Here is a 27,599-nt window from a genome sequence, read left to right on the forward strand (position 1 = left end):
CCATATTGCCAATATCAGAACCCACTTTCTAGTATCTTGAATATTATAGGACTGCTGTATACATAAGGTGTTATATATGAACTTAATGGTAATCACAAATCAAAAACCTGAAATAGATACACAGACACTAAAGAGAAAGGAATCTAAACATATCACTAAAGAAAGCCACCAAACTCCAGGGGAAGAGAACAAAAGAAAAAAGGAACAGAGAACTACAAAAACAACCATAAAACAAGTAACAAAATGGCAATAAGTACATACCTAAATAGTTTGAATGTAAATGGATTAAATGCTCCAGTCAAGGCAGTGACTGGATGGATAAAAAAGCAAGGCACATTTATATGTTGCCTACCAGAAACTCACTTCAGACCTAATGACACCTGGAGATTGAAGATGAAGGAATAAAAAGATATTTACTGTGCAAATTGGAGCAAAAGGAAAGCTGAGGTAACAGTACTTCTATCAGCCTAAGAAGACTAAAACAAAGGCTGTAACAAGACAAATAAGGATACTACATAATGGTAAAGGGGACAATCCAACAAGAGGATATAAAATTGTAAATACTTATGCACCCAACACTGAGCACCTAAATACATAAAGCAACTATTAACAGACATAAAGGAAGATATTGACAGTAATACAATAATAGTACAGGACTTTAACATCCCACTTACATCAATGGATAGATCAGTTAGACAGAAAATCAACAAAGAAACAGTGGCTTTGCATGAGACATTGTACCAAATGGACCTAACATATATTTAAAACATTTCACCCTCCAAAAGCAGAATGCATATTTTTTAAAGTTCGCACAGAGCATTCTCCTGAATAGATCACCTTAGGCCACAAAATAAGTCTCAGTAAATTAAAAAAATTGAAATCATATCATGCGTCTTTTCTGACCACAATGATATGAAACTAGAAATCAATCACAAGAAAAAAATCTGGAAAAGAATACCAATACCTGGTTGCTAAATAACCTACCAGTAAACAATGAATGGGTCAACAAATAAATCAAAGAGGAAATAAAAAAATACACAGAGACAAATGAAAATACAACAGTCCAAAATCTTTGGGATGCAGCAAAACCTATTCAGAGAGGGAAGGTTATCACAATACAGGCCTACTTCAAGAAGCAAGAATATTTCAAACAAACAACCTAACCTTACATTTAAAGGAACTAGAAAAAAAATCCCAAAGCCAGTAGGGGGAAATAATAAAGATTAGAGCAGAAATAAATGAGGTAGAGACTAAAAAATACAATAGAACAAATCAGTGAAACCAGGAGCTGGTTCTTCAAAAAGATCAACAAAATTTATAAGCCTTTAGCCAGACTCATCAAAAAAAAAAAAAAAAAAAAAAAAAAAAAAATGCAAGAATCCTCAACAAAATATTAGCAAGCCAAATCCAACAATACATTAAAATTTTTTTTCAACATGATACATCACATCAATAAAAGGAAGGATAAAAATATGACCATTTCAACAAAATGCAGAAAAAACATATGAAAAAGTACAGCATCCATTCATGATAAAAAACCTCAACAAAGTAGGTTTAGAGGGAACATACTTTAACATAATAAAGCCGTATATGAAAAACCGACAGTTAACATCACTGTCAATGGTGAAAAAATGAAAGCTTTTCCCCTAAGGTCAGGAATAAGACAAGGATGTCTACTCTCACCACTTTCTTTTAGCATATTACTAAAGTCCTACACAGCAATTAGACAACATAAAGAAATAAAAGGCATCGGTAAGGAAGAAGTAAAACTTTCAGTATTTGTATATGTCATGATACTGTATATAGAAAACCCTATAGACTTCCCCCAAAAAAACCACAAACAAACAAACAACTCACAAACTACTACAACTGATAAATGTATTCAGTAAAGTCATGGGATACAAAATTAATATACAGAAATCTGCATTTCTGTACACTAATAAGTAGCAGAAAGAGAAATTAAGAAAACAATTGCATTTACAATTTCATCAAAAAAAATAAAATACCTACGAAAACATTTAACCAAGGAACTGAAAAACCTGTACTCCTAAAACTATAAAACACTTGATGAAGAAATTAAAGATAACACAAAGATATGCTGTGCTCATTGATTGGAAGAACCAAAATTATTAAAATGTCCTTACTACCCAAAACAATCCTCAGATTTAATGCAATTCCTATTAATACCAATATTAAAATTTTTTTTAAGTTTTATTTATTTTGAGAAAGAGAGAATGAGCAGGGGAGGTAGAGAGGAAGAGAGAGAATTCCAAGCAGTCTCCACACTGCCAGTGTAGATCCTGATGTGGGGCTTGAACTTACAAACTGTGAGATCGTGACCTGAGCCAAAATCAAGAGCCAGACACTTAACAAACTGAGCTACCCAGGCGCCCCTATACCAACATTTTTTATAGAAATAGAACAAATAATATTAAAATATATATAGAACCACAAAAGGCCCCAAATAGCCAAAGAAATTTTTTTGAACCACTCTTAATATCATTTTATTTATTTTTTTTACAAATAGTTTATTGTCAAATTGGTTTCCATATAACACCCAGTGCTCATTCCCCCAAGTGCCCTCCTCCATGCCCATCTCCCCCCTCCCTCCCACATCCATCAGTCCTCAGTATGTTTCTCAGCATTCAAGAGTCTCTCATGGTTTGCTTCTCTCCCTTTCCCCCACCATTTCCGCCCTTCTTCTCCCCCTTGTTCCTCCGTCAAGTTCCTCCTAATCCTCCTATACGTGCAAACATATGGTATTTGTCCTTCTCTGCCTGACTTATTTCGCTCAGCATAACACCCTCAAGGTCCATCCATGTTGCTACACATGGCCAGATTTCATTGTTTCTCATTGCCATGTAGTATTCCATGGTATAGATAAACCACATCTTCTTGATCCATTCGTCCGTTGATGGACACTTAGGCTCTTTCCATGTTTTAGCTATTGTTGAGAGTGCTGCTGTGAACATTGGGGTACATGTGCCCCTATGCATCAGCACTCCTGTATCCCTTGGGTAAATTCCCAGCAGTGCTATTGCTGGGTCATAGGGGAGTTCTATTGTTATTTTCCTGAGGAACCTCCACACTGTTTTCCAGAGGGGCTGCACCAGTTTACATTCCCACCAACAGTGTAGGAGGGTGCCTGTTTCTCCACATCCTCGCCAGCATCTTGCATTCTCTGATTTGCTCATTTTAGCCACTCTGACTAAATAGCCAAAGAAATCTTGAAAAAGACGAACAAAGCTGGATGTATCACAATCCCAGGTTTCAAGATAATACTGTAAAACTGTAATCAAAACAGTACGGTACTGGCACAAAAATAAACACATAGATTATTGGAACACAGTAAAGAGCCCAGAATTAACCCCTGCTGATATGGTCAATTAATCTAAGACTAAGGAGGCAAGAATATACAATGGGGAAAAGATAATGTCTTCAACAAATGGTGCTGGGAAAACTGGATAGCAAAAGAATGAAACAGGACCCTTTTCTCACACCATACACAAATATAAACTCAAAATAGATTATAGACCTAAGTGTGAGATCTGAAACCATAAAACTCCTAGAAGAAAACATAGGCAGTAATTTTTTATCATCAGCCATAGGAACACTTTTCTAGAAATGTCTTCTCTGGCAAAGGAAACAAAAGCATAAGTAAACTATTGAGACTACACCAAACTAAAAAGCTTCTGCACAGCAGAGGAAACCATCAGTAAAACAAAAAGGCAACCCACTGAATAGAAGAAGAGTTTTTAAATAATATGTCTGATAAAGGGTTAATATCCAAAATATATGAAGAACTTATACAACTCAACACCAAAAAAACCACAAATAATCCAATTAAAAAATGGATTCCTACCCTTGTGTAGGAATCCAAACTGGTGGAATCACTGTGGAAAACAGAGGTTTCTCAAAAAAAAAAAATGTAATTACTGTATGATTCAGTAATTCCACTACTGGGTATTTATCCAAAGAAAATGAAAACACTAATTCAAAAAAATACATGCACCCCTAAGTTTATTCCAAGTATGGAAGTAACCCACGTGTTCAATAATAGATGATATATATTATAATAGAATATTACTCAGCCATAAAAAGAATGAAATCTTGCCATTTGCAACAACATAGATGGATCTAGAGCACAAAATGCTAAGTGAAATAAGTCACAAAGATAAGTACCCATATGATTTGACTCATATGTGGAATTTAAGAAACAAAGCAAACAAAGGGAAAAAGACATGAACAAAAAACCTAAGAGAACAAACTGGTGGTTGCCAGAGGGGAATGTGGATGAGGGATGGGTGAAATAGATAAAGGAAAATAAGAGTACACTTACCCTGATGAGCACTGAGAAATGTATAGAATTATTGAGTCACTGTTTTATATACCTGAAACTAATACAACATTATATGTTAGTTTTAATGAATAATAAAAAGAAAAAGAAACATACAGAAACAAAAAATTTGCCAACTTATAAAGGTTAGAAATCTTTTTTTTTTTAATGGCCAACTTAAACCCTTTTTTGAGTTGAATCCAGCTGTGGAGTTTTACACTCTAGCAAAATGTAGGCAGTGGAAAGAGCTTGTTCTATGTTCTCTCCTGTTCTATGTAGTTTTACACTGGGTTTCTAGAATCATGGCTTGACCTTTTGGTGGCCCTCAATTTAGTAATTCCAGTCTGAAACCAAAAATGGGTGTTTTTGGATGCCTCCTCCAGGTTTCAGGAGGTCTCTACCAAATACTGTCTAAACCCCTCTTATTTTGATCCAGTTTTCCATAGTTGACTGAGACACTTGGCAGCTTGGGGTTTAGGGCTGTAGATACTTCCTTTTACATCAAAGAGGAAATTTTCCTCCTACCTTTCATTTTTAAAATGTTTTTTTGGTCTTGGACAATTGGGGGTAAAAGAAAAACAATCCTTACTTTATTATCGTCAATGATGAGGACCTCAAAAATTTTCTGCTTGCCCAAAGCGTTTCTTTCAAGGAACTTATTTTCTTGGCAGAGTATGAAATGCTTGGACAGTACTAAAAGCTGAGAAGTAAAAGAAAGATTAATTGGATGTAATAGATATTACTAGACATTATTGCTAATCACACTCATTTCCAAGATCTATGAAAAATAGGATTGAGTAGGTAGAAGAATCCAAGTGGGCTTTTGAAGAAATACTTTTCTAGATTTAAATACATAGTCCCCACTGTGTTTGTAGCAATTGTGAAAACATGAACACACCACCTGCTTTCTGTTGGGAGTGTCTAGGTTTTAGTTCTTGAAGCTGTTGCTTAGAACTTCATCAGATTGTTTTGCTTGTTAAACCCATGTGATAAAATAAGGAAAATGCTCTTGGAAAATTTAAAGTGTATAATTTAAAGTGTAAAATGCAACTAACGCCTCAACCTCCCGTCCCCATTTTTTCTCTTTGTAGTATGACTACGAATATGATGAGAATGGAGACAGAGTCGTTTTAGGAAAAGGCACTTATGGGATAGTCTACGCAGGCCGAGACCTGAGCAACCAAGTCAGAATCGCTATAAAGGAAATCCCAGAAAGAGATAGCAGGTACAGTACTTGTGGCTAATAAAAGCTGTTTTCAAGGTATTCTGGGTGTTGATGGCATTTTAGACAATATTTTGGTGATATTCTAACTAATGAAACTCTGTCTGAAAACTCCAGTGTTTTAATCAGCCCCCTGTAAGATTTAGCTGCTTCGTTACTCAGTGATTCAAGCACAACTCTCTGGTGGGGAATATGGTCTCTCTTAGGTGACAAGGACAGAACTTTTAACGAGTAGAAAAGATGATGGCCTGTGTGTACTGGGCTCAGTTATGTCAGAGAATGGTTGATTCGTTAGGCAGATAGATGGGGAGTAAGCATGATCAGCAGTGGTTTGAACCAGAAATTCCAGTGTACAATCCAGCATCTACAGAGCTTGGAAGTCACCCCTCCGTCAGTGGTAAGCTGACCAAACTGAGAAACCAACAGCTCTTCTTGGATTCATTGGAGAAGTGAGGTCACAGGACCAGCCACTGCCCCCAAATTTGGAAAGACAGTCATGCGGGGGTTGCATACTTGGTGAATCTTGCCTCCAGGAGCCCTACTATATCATCACAATAATATTGGAGAAAAACTTCCTTGTGTTTCCAGCAGGGGGAAGAGGGAGAGTAACTATTTTGAAATCTACTCTTCCTAACAAGGCCTGCCCTCTCAAAAAGACTATTTTTACGAGGGCCTAACCTATTACAGTGTTACCAGAGCCTAACCAGCCCAGGAGAAAGGAAATAACCTAACTCCTGCCCACTATAGCCGTCCTGTCCCAGCTGAGGGCAGCAGGGGAACGGGCAGGAGAGGTCTGCAAATCATTTGTGAGGCTCATAGCCTGGTGGCACAGGCTCTTTAAGAAACTGAAACCTAAACATGAGACTATAGTATGCTTCCCCTCCCAGAATTCCTTTTACCTAATACATCATGACTGACTTCCAACAAAAATTACAAGGCATACTAAAAGGCACAAACACAGTTTGAAGAGACAGATTGAGATACTGCAGGGATGTTGGAATTATCAGACCAGGAATTTAAAACAACTTTAATATGCCAAGGGCTCTAATGGGTAGATAGCACACGAGTGTAAGCAGAGATAGAAAACCTAAATAAGAATCAAAAGAAATGCTAGCGATCAAAAATACTAACAAATGGGTGCAGGGGGAGGGGGGGGCGCCTGGGTGACTCGGTTAAGTGTCTGACTTTGGCTCAGGTCATGATCTCAGGGTTTGTGGGTTCGAGCCCCATGTCGGGCTCTGTGCTAACAGCCAGCTCAGAGCCCGGAGCCTGTTTCAGATTCTGTGTTTCCCGCTCTCTCTGACCCTCCCCTGTTCATGCTATCTCTCTCTCAGAAATAAATAAGACATTAAAAAAATTATATAAAAAAATACTAACAAATGGGGCACATGGGTGGCTCAGTCCGTTAAGAATATGACACTTGATTTTGGCTCAGATCATGATCTCATGATTTGTGAATTCAAGCCCCATGTCGGGCTCTGCACTGACACTGCAGAACCTGCTTAGGATTCTGTCTCTATCCTTCTCTGTCTGTTCCTTCGTCCCCCTCAAAATAAATAAATAAAAACTTTAAAATAAAATAAAATCACCTTTGTAACTTAAGTTTATTCATCCACCAGTGTACATACATAAAGCACACCAACAAAGGTCCTATTCTATAGCAATGCATTTGGCATCATGTGAGTTGTTTGAAAACACTTGCATGACAAGTGCTTCTCTTAAATAGCTGGCACAGGGCATCTTCTTGTCACCTACAAAAGAAAAGGTGACGTCTGTCATGTTATTGTGCCATACAACACACAAAGGTATTTCTATCTATGTGCCCTGGAGAGCTTTTGACGTTGCATGTAAAAAGATAGCAGTTCTAAAGGACAATTGCTAAGATAATAGGATGCATGTGAATAATACATGATCCAGCATTCACTACACATGGCCATCTGGAATGAAAGATCATAGCAATGGAAACAGTTGCTTCTGTGTTTCATTCACACTTTAAAAACACTTCCTTAGAGAATCAGAGTAGTTGTAGGAGAGAGGTGGTGGTGGATTCATAATCTGTCTCAACTAGTTGTTATTTTCAGATTGAATTCCTCCTCTAACATTCTACACATGTCTGAACTATTTATTTAGATCAATTATCCTCTACCCCGCTGCATATTAGAGGCAGCTGGGGAACTTTAAAAAATGCCTGATGCTCAGGCCTTATCCCACCAAATTCTAGGGTGGCACATACGCATTGATATTTTGTAAAAATCCTTCCACATGAAATGTCTGCCCAGGGCTGGGAACCATTGGTTTAGATGGATATAGTGGGAATTTGACTCAGAGCAGGTGCTCTGGAAACACATATGGATCAATACTTTTTCAAAGCTAAGTATGTCTAAGTATCTCTGATTACCTATACCACTTCTTTCATTGTCATAGCTAATAGAGAAGAAATGAGATTTTCTTATAATTCCCATAGATAAGCATTGCTTATTGACTTGAACAAATTGTAATTTCATGCTTATTCAGTGCTTGGCACTTACTCTTTCACTTAGTGAGAACTGCTGAGTGTCACCAATCAATGTCATATTGGAGAAGAGTTCTTATTCTCAGCTAGGATGAATCTTGACTATTATTATAACTTTGAAGTTATCCTTTGTTTACTACATATTGGAGGGGACAGGGGAGTAGCGGATTTCCTTTTCCAGAATCTTACATTTAAACATTCATGGTTGATTTTCAAGGAGGTGGGACCCCTATGGTTCATCATAAACTGAATTAATCACTTGCTTCAGATTATTTAGTCATCCTGATGTCCTAAATCTGTAGAATAGACCCAATATTTGCTACTAAGTTATCTCATGCATATCAAGAGCAATCTTATTAACTAATGTTAATAAAAGGTTTTAAATACTATGGAAAAGTAACTTACATACAACTGTCCTGAGATTCATAATCTAAATATCTTATTGGTTATACTCTATACCATTATTTCTCATGTTGTCTCTCTCTGTTATCAAAATGGAATAGTCACTAACTGATAACCTGTTAAGGGGTTCAGTATAATACCTACCTTTATACTTCCTAGAGCAGTTCTAAAGAAAAATAAAATGAGTAAAAGATCTAAACTAACAAGTCAATTTTTTGTTCTTGTTGGCAGCATTCTGAGTAATATTATACAGATTATAAAAGTTTGTTTAAATTATGAATTTGGGTTTTTGTAACCTGCTAATTGCTTTAGCTTTGTAGCTTATCCTGAAAATCCTCATGAAAATAGTATTATTCAATACTAACCAATTCTAGAATTTGTTATTGGCATTCAAAAAAATCCATTCTGTTTTTATGGACTTGCCATTGTAAGATCTAACCATTTCTTGCATGTAGTACTAAAGCAAATGAAGCATCAGGTTTGTGGTTTAGGTTTTAGTGGCTAGTGCCTTTCATACCTGTAACCTCCATTGTACAACAGAAAAAATATTAGAGAATAGCTTTGAGTCTCTAACACCCTACCGTAGTTAGTTATACAATAATCATATTCATATGATATAAATATGTAATATAATAATAGTATTTAAGATTGCTAATAGTCTACAGGCTTTATAGTACTTTAGATAATCATCAAAAAGTTTGTTTTGTCTGTTCCAGAAATATAAAACACTTTCATTGTATAATCTGATAAAGCAACACGCATCAGGTACATGATTTTGAAGTCTGGTTTAATGCTGGCCTTTCAGCATGGGGACCAGGTTAGGATTGAGTTAAAAAAAAAAATCCTGATATAATAAAACTGATAGACCCAGTAGGGATGAGGATTTATAAGGAGCTCAAGGAGTCAGAATTTAAATGGTTTTATGTTTTCTAAAGAAAAGTTGCTGGAGGGGTGTCTGGGTGGCTCAGTCGGTTGAGTGTCCAACTTTGGCTCAGGTCACCATGTCACGGTTCATGGATTTGAGCCCTGCGTCAAGCTCTGTGCTGACAGCTCAGAGCCTGGAGCCTGCTCCAGATTCTGTGTCTCCCTCTCTCTCTGCCCCTCCCCTGTTCTCACTCTGCCTCTTTCTCTCAAAAATAAATGAACACTGGAAAAAAAAAAATTAAAAAAAAAGAAGAAGAAGAGTTGCTGGAGCTTTCAGTAAGTCCTAGAATGAAAATGAAAATTATTTGAAATTTTTATCTTCCTGGACCAGAGTCTCCTATAATATTAGAGTTATGTTATGAAGCAAGTGGAATACGAAGTCATTTAATGTAGACAATGACCTATATGGGTGTGTTCAATTTTCCTGGGCTACTATCTGTTACTTATTAGCTTTCTTTAAGATCTTGGGTAGGTTAGTCATCCTCTTGGTGAATCAATTTCCTCATCTGTAAAATGGGCATCTTAAAAGTACCTTCTCCTAAGGTTGTTGTGAGAAATGAGTACATACAATAGGCTCAGATCAGTGCCTGACACATTTCCCCACAGATTCTACCCACTACCACTTCAACTTCACAGAATTTATGTTATGAGAAATAAAGGCTTTAGATAGTCATTTTTACTTTATATATATTTAACTGATGTTTTCAATTTGTATTGCTTAAATTTATACACTAAAATCTGGCTACATAATTAGCTCATCAATATATGGATGTCTTTCAGATACTCCCAGCCCCTACATGAAGAAATAGCATTGCATAAGCATCTGAAACATAAAAATATTGTCCAGTATCTGGGCTCTTTCAGTGAGAATGGTTTCATCAAAATCTTCATGGAGCAGGTCCCAGGAGGTAAGAGATGTTCTTCTTTTTTAAAAAAGTATGTGTAGGGGCTTGAAGAGAACAAGGGAGTGGGATTTACAAGTTTACAGGTCTTACTTCATCCAAGTTAAAAGAAAAAAATTAGATTATATTCATTGCAGCATTATTTACAGTAGCCAAGATATGGAAACAACCTAAATGTCCCATCATTGGATGAATGGATAAAGAAAATGTGTTTTGTATACACAATAGAATATTATTCAGTCATAAAAAAAAGAGTGAAATCATGTCATTTGCAACAACATGGATGGACTGTGAGGGCATTATGCTAAGTGAAATAAGTTTTCAGAGACTTATACAGAGAAAGACAAACACTATATGATCTCACATGTGGAATCAAAAAAAACCCTCAAAAAACAAATAAACAAAAAAAAAACAACGCAGGGGCACCTGGGTGGCTTAGTCAGTTAAGCGTCTAACTCTTGCTTTCTGCTCAGGTCATGACCTCATGGTTTAGGAGTTCAAGCCCTGTAGGGCTCTGTGCTGAAAGTGCGAGCCTGCTTGGGACTCTCTCCCTCTGCCTCTCTGCCCAACCCCCCAGCTCCCATGCCTACTCTCTCTCAGAATAAACAAACAAACAAATAAAATAAATCCCAAACAAGCCAACAAAGGAACCAAATTCAAAAATAACAAAGAACAGAAGCAGGGGGAGGGGTGGGCAAAATGGATGAAGACGGTCAAAAGGGCCAAGCTCCCAGTTATAAAATAAATTAGTCCTTGGGGATGTAATGTACAGCATGGTGACTATAGTTAATAACACTACTCTGTATTTGAAAGTTGCTGAGATGTATACAAATATCACAATGTATATAAATATCAAATCATTATGTTGTACACCTGAAACTAATATAATGTTATATGTCAAGTAGACCTCAATAAAAGTATTTAAAACATTTAGACATGTGACATCAGCTTGCAGTTTATTAGGAGGCAGTAAAAATATCTTCAACGATTTTAGTATCCATCATTTTAACTGGATTCAAGTTAGAGACTGAGGAGCCTTTTATTTTGACTGTATTTGATAATGAGTATCTTCAGAGCAAGGGGGACACTTTCCTATTCATATATGAGCCCAGGTGTCTAATACTCCAGTTCCTGGAGTAAGTGTTAGCTTAAATTAATGTTACATTATTAACATACTTTAAAGAACTCATTTGAATAAGAATTTTTCCACTGTTTCTCCCTGCTTTACAGGAAGTCTTTCTGCTCTTCTTCGTTCCAAATGGGGCCCATTAAAGGACAATGAGCAAACAATTGGCTTCTATACAAAGCAAATACTTGAAGGATTAAAATACCTCCATGACAATCAGATAGTTCACCGCGATATAAAGGTAGGGATGCATGACGATTCCTGGTTAAAAGTTCCTTGGTGGGTAACTGGTTTTGTTTTTTGTCTTTTAGCAAAAGTCATGCTGTGTTATGGGTATTAATTTAGAATCGTGAATCAATAAATCTTAGAAATAGCAGAAATACAAGATACTAACTCCTTGGCTGCTCTGAGTCAGTCATTGATATTCATGCGTTCTTCTCAAGGAATAAACCTCTTAACTGTGTTCCCCCAAAAAAGATTTGAGTTTCTGCTGCCCACCTGGCACTGTTTGTGGTGCTCTGGGGAGGGGGCGGCACAGCAGAACAAAACTGGACAGGATACGTTCCTCACCCCTGAGGAGATCACAGGCTGGTGAATCTTTGTAGTCTTGCCCAGCGTTGCTACTCAGTAAATATTGACTGCATCAATGGATAAATGACTAGGAGGGAAAAAAAATAAGATCCTCTTCTCACAAGTATCGTATACTCATTGTTTGAACTAAAATGAAATAACTTACTTGATTCTTTTTAAAAAGAGAAAATTCAGAATTAATAAATTTCTGACAAAGGTGGGACTGTGGAAATGAAGTTAATATTACTATCAACCCAGATCTCATTTATTTGCCAGATCTCTAAATATTCCAGGAAAAGAAGTAAAATAACAGAAAATACAATGGGAGATCGTGCATGTCATATTTGAACTTAATCACATACCAGGGACCCCTTCTGTTCACAAACCACAGCAAATCCTGACCAGGCACCTGTTTTGACCTTGTGGCTTGAGTAGCACATTGTGAATTGATAATATATAAACAAAAACGGTGTTAAGAATTCACTCTGGAAGTTAACTATTAATAAGGAGTACAGAGTTCGTGTCCTTGTTTACTCTGAGGGCACTTTTTCCTATTGGACTTAAAAAACAGTATCAGAAGAAAGACCAATTTTGATTCAAGTCTTTTGTTCTCTAGGGTGACAATGTGTTGATTAATACCTATAGTGGTGTTCTCAAGATCTCAGACTTCGGGACATCAAAGAGGCTTGCTGGCATTAACCCATGTACTGAAACTTTTACTGGTATGTTTTTGCAATGATGATACAGATCTTATATAATTAAAGAAATAATTGCTGCATTAGAGCATAATGTGAGAGATAAAGTCAGTCTGGGTTCTCACAGACATTAATGTCGGTATCTTTGATGCTCACTGAAAACTGTTATGCAGAATTTGATCTGGCTCTTTTCTCATCATGTATTTCTATTGCTCAGTCGCCTGTTTAATGCCACTGAAATGTTTTTTTAAACTCTCAATTTGTTATTTGTTTTCCCTTTCATGTCATTACATCTCTCCCGGTTAGCCTACAACCACTATAAGCCCAACAAGACTTTTGTTTTTTGCATGTTTTTAGCCCAACCTCTCTGTGATTCTTACTCATACCTTAATCACTTCGCATTTGAACTATGAGTTCCTAATCTGTTTACTCCCTGTGGCCTATTTCCTACTGACAACATAAATAACCAGTAGAATTTCAATTCAGAAAGAGGAAGTGACTCATCAACTCAGAATTGGGGTGGGGGAGAGAGCTTCCCTGAGAAATTAGGCAATTCAGCCACCAAGCTACCTCTAGAACAAAGTCCTGGGGGAGTGGAGACAAAGTGATTGCCAAAAAGCTAACAGTAGCCTAGAGGAAACCACCACGGCTCAGAGAGATTAATGATTGGCCCACAATTAAAGGAGGGCATCTGGAACTTCACCTCTGGTTTTTATGCTCCATTCTGCTGATTCTCTTGAAGTGCTAAGTCCTTGTTATTATCATCAGAGAAAGAATAATTTAGCAAAAAAAAAAAAAAGGTAATGAATAATCTCTGGTTTAGTAGAAAGCAATATGGCCAGCTATCTCCATTTTTGAATCCCATGAGATAGGTGGTCACACCTCAGTTTTGAAGATGAGGAAATTGAGAGAGAAGAGAGATCACAGCCAGAAGTCACAACTGTTTTTAACTGCTAGAACTCAGATTTTTAATCTGGCCTTTGCTCTTTGCTTTGATCTTCCTGCTCTGGTCCACGTTGCTGAGGTATCTGTTCCCAAAGCCTGGGAGGAGAAAAGGAGAGAAATTCTGTAAATGTCCTCAACACATTCGGTCAACAACACATCTGACCCAGTTCCCACCCTCACAGCAATGGGTAGTTCAGGGCACAGCACTACATAGTTAAAATATATTTTTCTGAACAAAATTAAATCCATCCTGCTAGTAACTTTAAATGTCTTTCCATTTCTTTCCTCATACTCTCTCGATTTGGCAAGAGAACCTTTTAGATGCTGCCAAGACTCAGTAACTTCTGACAGGAAATCCCTACTTTCAGACATTTTATTTGGACAGGATGTTAATTTAATAATATCTTCTTGCTAATCTTAAAGACATGGTATTTTTTTTAGTCCCCAAAAGAGTTAGTAAAGCAATCCTCCCAGAGCCCTTTGCTTTCCTCACGCGGGCTTCACGTGAGTGACACGTGTAACTAATGTTGCTGGTCAGAATCCAGGGCTAATCAAGAGGGCTTGGAGGGGGCACACCACCACCTTGGTGGTGATCTGCTTGCCACCATAGGCCTCACGGCTGCTTAGTCAACCTCTAACAACCTGACTTGAAAGATATTGACCTGTTTCACTTCTTGGTGATTTGGTGAGAGGGAAGGCAGCATTAACCAGCATTTCTAGAGTGCTTATGGTATACCTGGCTGTGTTAAGTGGTTTACATACATATTTCACTGAAATTCATATATGAACCCTGATCCTTAAATATTAGTATCCCAGTTTATGATGAGAAATTAAGGTTCAAAGAGGTTGAATAACTTGCCTGAGGTCACAGAGCTAGTAAGTAATAGAGCTAGGATTCAAACTAGACTTAACATGCCAAATGGAATTAATTGTCTTCTCCCCAAACCTGTTCCACCCACACTCTCCCCCATCTCAGGTGATGGCCACCCAAAACCTAGAGTTGTCCGGGATGCCTCTCTTTTCTCACACCCCAACCCAATCCGCAAGGAGAGCTACTGGCTCTACCCTCAGGTGTCCCAAACTGAACCACTTCTCACTGCCTCCACCACTGCTACCCACATCTCCCACCTGTGTTACCTCCATAGCCTGTTCTCCCTGCTCCCACTCTTGCCCCCTACTGTCTGTTCTTAACACTGCAGCCAGAGTGATCCTTTTAAAACAAATCAAGCTTGTTACTCAGAGACTTCAGTGGCTTTCTGTTTCATGCAGACAAATGCCAGAGTCCTAATATTGTGGAAAAGAATCTGACCTGATTCAGAGTCCATTACCTTCTTGACCTCATTTCCTCTCTTCTTCCCTTGCTCGCTCACTCGCTCTGTGCCAGAAAACTGGCCTTCCTGCATTTCCTTCCTGCATTATACCAGGCAGAGTCCTGCCACAAGACCTTTGCACATGTTCTGCCTTCTGCTAGTAACACTCTTCTCCCAGCTATCTGCATGGCTAAGTCCTTCTTCTTCAGGGTTTAACTCAGATGTCCTCTCAGTGAGCCTACCATGACCACCCTCTATTTACATGGCAGCCCTCCCTGGGCATTCCTGATCTCCTCCCTTTTTTTTTTTTTTTGTCATTAACACATCACTTTCTAACGTACTATATGACTTACTTATTTACTACATTGTAGTTTAATGTGGGTCTCCCGCTGCAAAGAATGTAAGCTCCATGAGCCCAGGATTTCTGTCTGTTTACTCCACTGCTATATTCTTAGTGCCTGGCCCATGACAGGCCCTCAATTTAAATGTGCTGAGTGAATGAGAGGATTAAGTGGAATGTCAAAATTTACACTTTTAGCCACTAAGTTGTAGTGGTTCCAAGGGTCGTTACAGTGGCAGAGAAATTCTAAGAGATGATTTTAAAGTAATTTTTTAAAACTTTGGAATGAAGATGTAGAAGATACGGTTTTCAAGTGAGTACTCTCACTTTTTTCCACAGGCTACTGTACAGATTGGCTTGCATCTTCATTATGAAGCTCTGTAAATCTTTTTATATAAAATATTATGTCATGTGATTATGGAATAAAGAGAACAGTCATGAATACATAACCAAACCTGGGTTTTTATTGTTGGGTTTTTTTTTTTTGGCACTTACTCTGTGGGGGATAATTAAGTGCAATTGTCAGATAGAGCTCTTTGAAGTATTATCTGTGAATAAAAACATTGCATAACTTATTAAGGTATTACCTGAATTGTTCAATTTTTAATGTTCACTTTATTGTTAATTGTTGTAATTTCTACACAGATATTAATATAACTTAAATTCTCACATCCATTCTTTTTTCGATCCGGATATAACAAAAACCGAGTGGTAGGCTTCAACACATATTTTCTAAAAGACCGCTTGATTTTATTTACATCATAAAAAAAAACCAATCACTATAGCTTCGTCAGCTATAAATTAAGAGAAATCATAGCAGTTTTTTACTAAGGGTAGGTGATTTGTGGAGTGAAGGTGAAATATTCTTGGCTAGGTGAAATGTTTACCTCCAGTAATGTTGCTGATTGAAGCTGACAGGAGGCATGTACGGTGAACTTGAACATGAGCTACTGCCACATAATGATGACAGCTGGAGGATAAGCTGGCAAGATGACAATACTAGATGAAGATAATATACTTCTATTTGGTTTTATGATCAACAGCCAGTTTCTAGCCTGTTTTGGTGGGTTTCATAGGAGCAGTTTAGAGGAACTGTACATAGCAGTTTCATCTGTAAATCATGCATGAGACGTTCATAAAAGGTATCTGTATTTATCAGGTTGTCTGCCAGTTTGGTTATGAATCACAACATACTGAAGTAGCTCTTTTAGCAAATGCCTCAGGATTGGAGATAATTGAATGTGGCATCTTGGATGAGTTCCTGTTTGCTGATTCTATCATTTGTATGAGTACATCAGTAGCGGGGGTGTGGTAGTACTCTGTTCCTGTTCACACTCCTGACTCATTGATGGACTTGGGGGAGTCAATCTAAGGTCTCTGAGAAGCCAAGCCACCCTCTTGTTTGCACCACTTGAGATAACCACAGTTGAGTGTTTGTCTGGAATATGCCAGACTAAAGTTAGAACCAAGCGTTCTTGACTCCCCATTCAATGCTCTTGCCATCCTACCACACTCTCTGATTCCACATAGCGTTTTAAGTCTCCTGTGTTTCACTGTATTCTTCTTCACTCTGTGTCTGGTGATTTGTCTGTACTGATTGCTCAAGACCTGTCTCTGACCTCTTAAGCCCGTTATTCCATGGACCACAGGCATGCAGCAGAAGTCATATATATTTGATTTACAGAATAGACTACACCAAAAGCGATTTACATTACTTTTAATGATGGCTTTCAGAATCTTTCATGCTTTTGTGATTTAGAGATAAGAATCAAGACAGAAGAGTTAACCATTTAATTTAGATATTGAGAAATATATTGGGGCGCCTGGGTGGCTCAGTCAGTTAGGCATCCAACTTTGGCTCAGGTCTCACAGTTCATGGGTTCGAGCCCCCATCAGGGGCTGGAGCCTGAAGCCCGCTTTAGATTCTGTATCTCTTCTCTCTCTCCTCTACCCCTGCTTGCACTGTCTATCAAAAATAAATATATGTTAAAAAATTATTTAAAAAAATAAATTGAGAAATATAGGTGAAGAAAAAAATGGATGAATGCCCTAGAATTTTTCTGGAAAGGTTAGAAGTATACATAATAGGAATCTTTTTGTGGTTGAAAAACTGATTGCAAAAACCATGTGTCTCTGTTGTTCTCAAATGACTAATTGTTAGAAGTTTCTAAGAGCCCCCAATAAAATGATGCCTCATTTATACTCTAGTATCTAGGAAATGAGAAAGCATCTATTCATGACCAGATCACATTGGCAAAGTATCCTTATATCCCTGAGAAAATCCATTATGACAGTGGTTATTTCTATTTTTATTAATAACCAAGAAAAATGGAACACACAAAAATTGAGGTATTGTGGCACCTGGGTGGCTCAGTTGGTTAAGCATCCAACTCTTGATTTCAGCTCAAGTCATGATCTCACATTTCATGAGTTCGAGCCCCATGTCGGGCTTCCTGCTGATGGCATGGGCTGCTTGGGATTTGTTCTCTCTCTCTCTCTCTCTGCCCCACCTCCTCTTGCGCTCTCTCTCTCTCTCTCAAAATAAAATAAACATAAAAAAAAAGATGAGGGGTGCCTGAGTGGCTCAGTTGGTTAAGCATCTGACTTTGGCTCAGGTCATGATCTCGTGGTCATGAGATCGAGCTGTGCATTAGGCTCTGTGCTGAGAGTGCAGGACCTGCTTGGGATTCTCTCTCTCTCCCTTTCTGTCCCTCCCCTGCTCATGCTTTCTTTCTCTCTCTCTCACAAAATAAATAAACTTAAAAAAAAAATGAGATATTAAGACCCAAATCATGCTTTTAAAGTTGTCTTATTTATGTTGGCAGTTAAAGCTGTCATTAGATATTCGTGTGTTTTCTAAAGTAGAAGTGTGTTTGAATTATCCCCAGGCACCCTTCAGTATATGGCACCGGAAATCATAGACAAAGGACCAAGAGGCTACGGGAAAGCAGCAGACATCTGGTCTTTGGGCTGCACGATCATCGAAATGGCCACAGGGAAACCACCTTTTTATGAACTGGGAGAACCACAAGCAGCTATGTTCAAGGTCACATTTCATATCTCTTAAAAAACATTGTATAAAGCTATTAGACATTCCATGTGTCTATTTGAAATTTTTTTAGGCCTAAGGAAAGAAGCCTAGGTAAGCACATTAACTGTGCTCACAAAGTTCATTAAAGTTCATGAAGATTCACTTTCCTCAGAGTCAATATGTATGCCTCACGCTGAGGATCTGTCTCCTCCCTGCCTTAATTTTTCAGCTATAAAGTGAGAGTCCCCATAACTTCCGCTGACTGCCTTTTCCCAATGCAACATAAATAACACACTACTTCATGGAAGATGCTTTAAGCAATTGGTAAATAGTCCGAAAATCTTCCATGGAAGGAGATGTAAGGATGTTTTTTATACATTTAAGTATTAAAGCAGTAATTCCCTTCGCTATCATAAGACTTCAGAGGCTCCATTAAGAAGGGGGTGGGCATAGTTGCTATTTTAAGGACGTCAATCATATTCTTATATATCTACTCTTCTGGCCTGTTAATTTCCCCATTTGTAACTCTCCTGGGGATGGGAAGCCAGCAGCCCACCTCCCAAAATAGGAAGCACCAAATATGGAAATAGGGCAGAGAAAGCCCAGGGGCCACCGCTTCAGAATTCAGGGACTGAGCAAAGCGGTGACCTGTTCTGAGTCCCTGCAGTCCCCACCTGTCCTCACTTGCTACGCTGCCAAGCCCAAGGTTTAAACTGAGGACTTGTTTCCCAAGAAGTAAAGCTCATGTCTGCTGTTCTCATGATAAGTGGTTATCGCTTTCCCTACCACTGACCATGTTTCTAGCACTTATCCCACCTGCGAATTGCCTCCTGTGAGGAGCCATGTGTTACATACCTTCTGCTTTTGTATAAAGGTTGGCTTACTTTAAGCTTGAAGGGGATCTGATGGGATACCGCTGATGCAGAAATGAGTAGTGTGACCACATGGGAAGGGCACTGAGAGCTGTAAGAGCTGCCTTTCTTGACATAAATGAATGTCTTTCTCTTCTTGGTCGATCTTTCAATTTTCATCCGTCTCTAGGAGTTCACTCCGAAATGCTGCTGTTACCCGTCACTGCAGGGACAATTATACAGTATGTGTTAGATGAGATAACATAGACTCAAGCACTGATCTACAGTGTTTGAATGTAGGTTCCAACACCGTCAGACTCTTTGGGGACTTTGGGCAAATGACTGAAGCTTCTTGTACCTCAGTTTCCTCATCTATAAAATAGGTATAAAAATAGTACCTATGTAATAAAGGTTTTTTTGAGATGTGTATGAGACAATATGTGCAAAGCACTTAGAATAGCGTCTGACATATATTAAAGGCTATATAATTACCATAAGTAACTATATATTATTATCTATATAGCAATACACTTATAAAAGGTATATAATAACAAAAAATTCCTTAGAAAATTTTCTTTACTAAATACATGAAAAAATTATTGGAAAAAATTAGAATGGCAACAATGAGAAGAAAATTCTAATTGTTATAAAAATCCTGTTTGTTTAATTTTAAAGTATTTAAAAATATCTCTGTGTGTCGGCAGTTTGAGACAGGAAAAATATTCACAAATCATGGCATAGGGGAAAGAACACAGGCTTTAAGCCAAAAAGATTAAGTTTTCAATCCCAGATCTCCCTTTCTATAACATGTAACCTCACTCCTCTGAGCCTCATTTTCCTCATTGATGTAACAGGGATAATATTTAATCTACTGGGTCATTGGAGTATTGAGTGGAATTTATAAATCAAAAACCCAAGCACAGTTCCTGGCATATAGCTATTATGACCAACACAATGGTCTCAATTAAAAACATCTTTCTTGCGTGCCAGTGTGCTAATGTGTTCTAAAACTTGAGGACTGAATTATTACTTCATAGTGCTGTCTCCTGTCTTAACATAACTGCTCCCGTCTATGTCATTGGTAAAGTTACAAAAGCACTCTGGAAACTTTCCATAACCTAGAGAAAAAATATCCTATCTCACCTCGAGAAAAGGCATGAGTTTGTAGGAAGTAAATGGTAAAGGACTTTGTTGAGCAAGGGGACCAAGTTTTGAGTCCTGGAGCTCATGCGATGAGATGGTCACTCAGAAGTCCCATTGTGCTGTGTCTTAGGTGGGAATGTTTAAAGTCCACCCGGAGATCCCAGAGTCCATGTCAGCAGAGGCCAAGGCATTCATACTGAAATGTTTTGAACCAGACCCTGACAAGAGAGCATGTGCTAACGACTTGCTTATTGATGAGTTCTTGAAAGTTTCAAGCAAAAAGAAAAAGAGCCAGCCTAAGCTTTCAGGTATGTGGTTGCAGTGAAGAGGATGTGAATCAGCGTCAGTAAACCCTCAGCTTTTAAGATGGAAGATTTTTCTAGAAGTAAGGTAATCTGTTTATAGATTGATATCACTGGAAATTGGTGTAAACATTAGGACAGTGTTCTCAGACATTCAGTTTTGGTATCAGGAAACTGTCTCACCATTGATTTCACAAATGCTAGGACCTCGTCAATGATAGTCTTTCATCACCTGGTTAGCAGGCATGTAGTATATCGGTATCTAGAGGATTCTAGCATCACTGATACGAAGGTTACAGTGCAATAGGGGTGAAATACAGCCTTATAGAGCTGAAACTTTAAATCACCACTAATGAGCTACAGGGCCATTACGGAGCTGTTAAAATTTCCAAGCCATCCAGATTCTATGTTCTTTTAATTTTAGTCAGTGGAAAATACCTATTGCCTCTTAGAGAATATTGTTTGGAATAATAACCACTCCTCCCTGCAAGAAAAAAAAAAAGAAATGAAAGAAAGAGAAGATTGCCAGTTATTTAAAATTTAAGAAAAAGCAGTATGAAAATATAAATTTTCTTTTGCAATAATTTCCATAGCTCATCTCAGAAAGGAAAAGCAAGTCAATGATTCATTTGTTATTGGCATTTTTGTGTTTGTTTGGGATGAGGGTGGACAGGTTGAATGTTTGGAAAAGACATTGATCCCATTTCAGGCATTCACTTTTTTGTTATTTCTGTTCAACAACAAACCCAACGTGTGTTCATGTTGTTGTTTGCTCTTCTTCCCACAGCGCTTTCAGCTGGATCAAATGGTGAGTGCATTTTTATATTGCCTCCTGAGCTGAAGCTTGATGCATTGCATAATAAGCTCTAGATTTCCCATTGAAAAGCTGCTTTTTGCCTCCATGGGAGGCTCCTGGGTGGCCAGGATGTATGCAGCTGCAAGCCAGGCTGGGCCCATTCCTTCAGAAGCCCCTCTCCTCCCTAGGAAAGCAAAACCAGGTGTGCTAACCTAATTACCAGCTAAAATCCCACTTGGGATTGTCGTTAAGTGTGACCAAGAACTTCATGCCTCCTGTTAATTAAAACTGTGAACTATAACCTGGTCTTAGTTTTCCCAAATGAATGCAAGCTGCAAGACTCTTCCTTCCCCAGGTGTTTTTATGGGTCATACACTGTTTCTGTCCAGAGGAGAGGCCGTGGCTTTACCTGAAGGGGCCTCCACCTTCAATAGCTGCACTTGACTTCCCCTCAAGAGGGAGCTGGGAGGGTGGTGCTGAGGAGGGCCTCCTTCCCCCTTCAGGAGACATGTCTTATCCAATACCAGACTGCTCTCCCTTTGCCACACATAGATGCAGAGAATTAAGTAAGTCATTTTAACCTAATGCACACTTACTGTGCATTCACTGTGGGCCCAAGAAATGTGTGAGGCCCTGAATATATAAGGGTGATAAAAGCATAGTTCCTAGCTTTAAGGAGCTGTTGTTCTTGTAGGGGAGATGCACAAGGACTAAATCATCTACACCGTAGTGTAATTTAGTCAGTAGAGAGGAGGTTGTAAAGGGGAACAGAGTGACTGATGTCAGTCTGTGAAAGTGGTTCCAAGGAAGACTTTCCAGTGAGGCGACCCCTGATGAATAAAGATGAACTTGAGTTTAACAGGTGGTTGGGGAGTGGAGAGCCAGATGAGGGTGGTCCTAGCGTAAGTTAGTGCAGTATGTGCGAAACCTACGGTGTGAAGGGAGCAGGATGTGGTACTTAAAGTTACATGGGGAAGAGAAGAAGTTGGAGGTGATTAAGCAGGGTCATATCCCAAAGGGCTCCACATGAGAATTAGCAAAGAAGAGTGGAGAGCTGGGGAGAGACTTTAATCTAGAATTAAAAGAATGCGATCTATTGTTCTACGATAACAGAAATGTCCTACATCTATACTGTCTGTTCATTAGCCACTACCAGCAACATTTAGCTTGAAGAGCTTGTTATCTAATATCAGTGAAAAACTCCCAAGGCTGCAAAGCCTTGAGTCCACATTTGGCCAAGCTGGCAGCTGTTTTGTCCATTCTGCAATCTATTCCTGTAAATATGAAGTGAAACAAAGCACACGAGAGATCTCAGCAGCTCCCAGAAATATCCTCTCAAAAGCAGTCCTGTATTTGGGGCCCCCAACAAACCTTTCTCCTCTTAGACAGCCTTACTATTATCAGCAAGAAAGAGGTTACTCTTTTGCTCTCTGCTTTGGCAGCACTTCCTAAAATATAGTTTATGGAATGCTGGGTCCATGAGCTGTTCCAGAAAAATGGGCATTCCACGTTCAAGTAAATCTGGGAAATGCTGCACGTGAGCACTTTCCCCTGCGATGTATTTTGAGCCTACCGGTTTGCACATCTCTGTACACTGAAATACGGAATTGTGGTGTTAAATTGGTAAACTCAGAGTAGCTCTTCTTAGCTTGATCTCGGTTCCTACCTTCTACTAATTCAGCGACAGCAGGTAGGTCAACCATTTCATCCTTGAGCAACTTTCTAGTTGCTGATCAGTGAGATGGGTTCCTCAGAGATGAACTATCCCTGGAAGCTGTATGCTTCTCTTCTTCCTCCCTACAGCTGGAGCCAAAGCCAGGTACCTCTCTAATACCTGCTTTCTTCACCTGAGCTACAACTGGGATAGAATAATAGAATGGCCCTGCGTGACATCTTTGATATAACCAAGGGGTAGGACGTGTCCTACTCGTAAGATTCTGTGATTAAGGAAGCTCCTGGATAGGGCTAAAAAACCCTTTTTTCTAAGACTCAGCAGCTCGGAAGAGCTTTCAGTGATAGGGCAATACATTTTCAGAGAATGTCACTTCCTGCTGTATTCATGGGATTGTTTTTCATCTTCTGGAGCATCACTAATTGTGTTATTAGGTAAATCAAGCTCTTGGTAATACGGTGTTACCACCTGTTGAATATTTGCTGGTGAAAAATATTTTTTATCACATGTATTTTTCTGACTATAAACATAATACATGTTGATTGGAGAAGGTTTGGAAATTTTGGAACAATAAAAGAAAATCACAATCACTGCAAGTACATCTTCTAGAAATAACTACCATGAATAATATGGCATTCTTTGGCATATTTTCTCACAATTATATATACAGCATAGAAGAAAACATATCTATGTATATGGAATCATAAGGGATAGAGTCTGAAAATAGTTGGAGGAAGGGAAAGAAGAAAGAAAGAAAAGGTGTGTCTGGCTTTCCTGTATTTATAAATCGGACGAGGGCTTCTCAGACATGTCCATCTGTCTGACCAACATTGATGGCCTACTGCCACCGCCCTTGCTGTGAATCATTCCTAATTTGCAGTCACGGTGGACAGAGTCAAGAGTCCACTTGACCACTTGCTGACTGACCATCCCACATCTTCGAGACTGGGCCAGTTGTTGATTCCGCCCAGTCCAAGAGGAATTAAGTAAAAAAGGGATTCTAGGCAACAGCAGATTTCCTTTTTTATAATTCTATATCTGCCTTCTTTAGTGAGGCCTTTTGTGGTATTGGGACACTTGTTAGGTAAAGATGATTCTGGCAAAAATTACTTTCTTTGGGGCCCCTGGGTGGCTCAGTCGTTTAAGCCTCTGACTTCAGCTCAGGTCATGAACTTGCAGTTCGTGGGTTCGAGCCCCGCATCGGGCTCTGTGCTGACACTTCAGCTCAGGTCATGAACTTGCAGTTCGTGAGTTCTAGCCCCGCATCAGGCTCTGTGCTGACAGCTCGGAGTCTGGAGCCTGCTTCAGATTCTGTGTCTCCCTGTCTCTCTCTTTGCCCCTTTCCTGCTTATGCTCTGTATCTCTCTCAAGAATAAATAAACACTTTGAAAAAAAATTACTTTCTTTAAAATCAATATTTGTTGAAATGTTGGCAGTTGCTACTGTGCCAAGTCAGTCTCCATCAAAATAAAGGCCCTTGTCTGCTCTGGAATCACAGTGCTTGAGAACTAGAAAAGACCTGAGAGATCACATAGTCTGTTGGTTTCCAAAACTTGTGTTTAGCAAAGAACCCTTTTTCATATGAATCCTTAAGCAGAATCCTGATACAGAAGACTGATAGAACATATTTGTTTTTGGCAAAACAGGTTTGGAACCTGTGTTCTAGATCACAGAATCCTACTTACTCACCCCAACTAAGGCAGCCCCAAGATGCTGAGGTGGACCCTTAAGCCTGTGAGAAACATGGTTTAAAAAATAGGAATCTGGAGGCACCTGGGTGGCTCAGTCGATGGAGCATCTGACTTCGGCTCAGGTCATGATCTCACGGTTCATGAGTTTGAGCCTCACATAGGGCTGGCCGCTGTCAGCTTATCAGCGCAGAGCTTGCTTCAGATCCTGTCCCCTTCTTTCTGCCTTGCCCCTGTTTGCACTCTCCCCCCAAAATAAATAAATATAAGAAAATTAAAAAATAAATAAAAAATATGAACCTAGTCCTTTATTTTATAGACATGAGAACTGAGGCCCATAGATGATCTTCCTAATATCTGACAAATGGTCAGTAGAAATGAGAGGACTGGAACCCAGGACCGCTGCGCCTGGTGCTTCCACTTTTTCACGGCCCTGAGATATTTCTTTCTCAGGACCTTGGCCCACCCCCCTGTACTCCCCTCTGCATGGATTGGGTGGATTGGATATGGAGCACGGGGAGAAATTAGGATCCATGACTGGCCTCTTAGGTAGCATAATTTTACTAGTCATTGCAGCGATACACTTGACAATGAATACTGCTCTCTTTTGGTGAGTGTTTAGTATGTGTACATTTTTTTAATGTTTATTTTCGAGAGAGAGAGAGAGAGAGAGAGCATGCGTAAGGGAGGGGCAGAGAGAGAAGGAGACACAGAATCAGAAACAGGCTCCAGGCTCTGAGCTGTCAGCACAAAGCCTGGCCTGACACAGGACCCAAACTCATGGACTGTGAGATCATGACCTGAGCTGAATTTGGACACTTAACCAACTGAGCCACCCAGGTGCCCCTAGTATGCGTACGTTTTTAAAAGTATTAATGAGCATTTCCCCTCTCGTGACAAGCAGAGTACCTTAGAAGCATATCCTTGCCTGTGCCCGTCTTGGTGGAGGACACCAGCAGCAGCAGCGAGTATGGCTCGGTTTCTCCAGACACGGAGCTGAAGGTAGATCCCTTCTCTTTCAAGACGAGAGCCAAATCCTGTGGTGAACGAGATGTAAAAGGAATACGGACACTCTTTCTGGGGTAAAGACCTGACTTACTTTGGGTGAAAGAAGAACGTCGTGGGTCGTTTTATAAAGAACGCTGTGATTTATCCTGCATTAAATTCTTACAGCATTCCGGATGAAAATTTCGAAGATCACAGCGCTCCACCTTCCCCTGAAGAAAAAGATTCAGGATTCTTTATGCTGAGGAAGGATAGTGAGAGACGGGCCACCCTTCACAGGATCCTGACCGAAGACCAAGACAAAGTTGTGAGGAACTTAATGGAGTCTCTGGCTCAGGTAACCTCTCTCGTGGATACTTGGTTCCTAGAGTTACATACTTGCACATGTCATCACCCCTTGGAACTGTCACAAGTGATGTGACAGGAGGGAACTCTAGGGCTCTTGATGATGAAACCTGCCTCCCCCAGAGAGGAAAAAAAGCCAGTCCATGATGTAGAAACTACATCTTTAAAAAAATTTTATTTATTTTTGAGAGAGAGAGAGAGGAGAGAGAGAGAGACAGCACAAGCAGGGGAGGGGCAGAGAGAGAGGGAGACACAGAATCCGAAGCAGGCTCTGGCTCTGGTGGCCAGCAGCTGTCTCCCCTGCGTAGACCTTCGTTCCTACCTTCTGTCTTGGGAAAACAGCTGCGGCTGCACAAAGGGTGGAGCTGGAGGGGCCAGGTCCAGTTTGTCTCGCAGTCCGACTGTCTGGTCTCGGCTTGTACTGGGATATAAATGGAACGACACTCTCTTTCTCAGCCTTTGTCTTTGTCTTCATAACTCCACTCAGTTTCATTGTTGATCCTGTCGCCTTGGCAATTCTCTGATGCCCACCTCTTTGGATCCCATAGGAAGGGTCAAAAGCCACATGTGTGTCAGCAGGGTCTCTGGGTGCAAGACCTGAAATGAATACTACCTGCACTTTCTGGGAGAACCCTCCTTGGGTCCTAAAGGAAAGCTGCCTCGAGCGGTTACTCCGAGGCCCAGGAAGGAGGGGCTCTGGGCCGAGGGGCAGCCAGGGCTCTGTGCTGGGGTAGGGTGAGTGCCCCGGACTCTGCACAGGAGTGTTGGGGGGTGTGGAGGAGATGGGAGCAATCTGGAACCTGTAGCTGTCTCCCTTGCCTTTCTTTCTGCTCACTCTGCTCATTCAGGGACTGGAGATTGGATGGCACGAGATAAGAAGGGGAACTAAATTAAAAAAAAAAATTTAAGTTTATTTATTTTGAGAGAGAGAGAAAGAGAGACAGAGAGAGAGTGGAGGGGGAGGTGAACAGACAGAGAGAGAGGGAGAGAGAGAATCCAAAGCACTCTCCACACTATCAGAGCAGAGCCCGACGCAGGGCCCTATCTCATGAACCTTGAGATCATGACCTGAGCCAAAATCAAGGGTCAGATACTTAACAACTGAGCCATCCAGGTGCCCCAGAAGGGGAACCAGATTTAGATGAAAGGTACATCTGGGCAACAATTGCAAGTCATTCATTCATTCAACAAATACTTACCGTCTACTGAATCCCAAGCACTTGTCTCTGTGCTATAGATATTACAGTGAACAAAACTGTAAAAAAAATATATCCCATTGCAGCTGACATCCTAGTGGAGGAAGAAAAACAATAAAAATTAGTAACTATATAGCAGCAACACATACAGTTACAACATATAGTAACAATAGTAAACATATTGTAATAATAGTGAACATATTCAACATGAAGTAATAAGAACACTTTGTATGAGCCAGGTATTGTTCACGGTATTTCATGTATATTCACTCATTTAATCCCCATG

At 39.5% G+C, this 27,599-nt stretch overlaps 1 protein-coding gene across 1 annotated transcript in view; it reads left to right on the forward strand.

Annotated features, from left to right (window-relative positions):
* Positions 1–27,599, forward strand: part of MAP3K5 (mitogen-activated protein kinase kinase kinase 5) — a 201,595-nt gene that overhangs the window by 147,732 nt on the left and 26,264 nt on the right. Inside the window, exons 15-23 of the mRNA XM_077776139.1 lie at positions 5,428–5,561; positions 10,177–10,304; positions 11,529–11,665; positions 12,611–12,716; positions 18,173–18,330; positions 20,440–20,617; positions 21,399–21,419; positions 25,672–25,849; positions 25,941–26,109. Coding sequence (XP_077632265.1) covers positions 5,428–5,561; positions 10,177–10,304; positions 11,529–11,665; positions 12,611–12,716; positions 18,173–18,330; positions 20,440–20,617; positions 21,399–21,419; positions 25,672–25,849; positions 25,941–26,109 — 1,209 coding nt within the window. The remainder of the gene's footprint in view (positions 1–5,427; positions 5,562–10,176; positions 10,305–11,528; positions 11,666–12,610; positions 12,717–18,172; positions 18,331–20,439; positions 20,618–21,398; positions 21,420–25,671; positions 25,850–25,940; positions 26,110–27,599) is intronic.

The sequence above is a fragment of the Crocuta crocuta genome, unplaced genomic scaffold, assembly GCF_008692635.1.
Source record: "Crocuta crocuta isolate KB4526 unplaced genomic scaffold, BGI_CrCroc_1.0 scaffold25, whole genome shotgun sequence".
In the NCBI taxonomy this organism is placed as follows: Eukaryota; Metazoa; Chordata; class Mammalia; order Carnivora; family Hyaenidae; genus Crocuta; species Crocuta crocuta.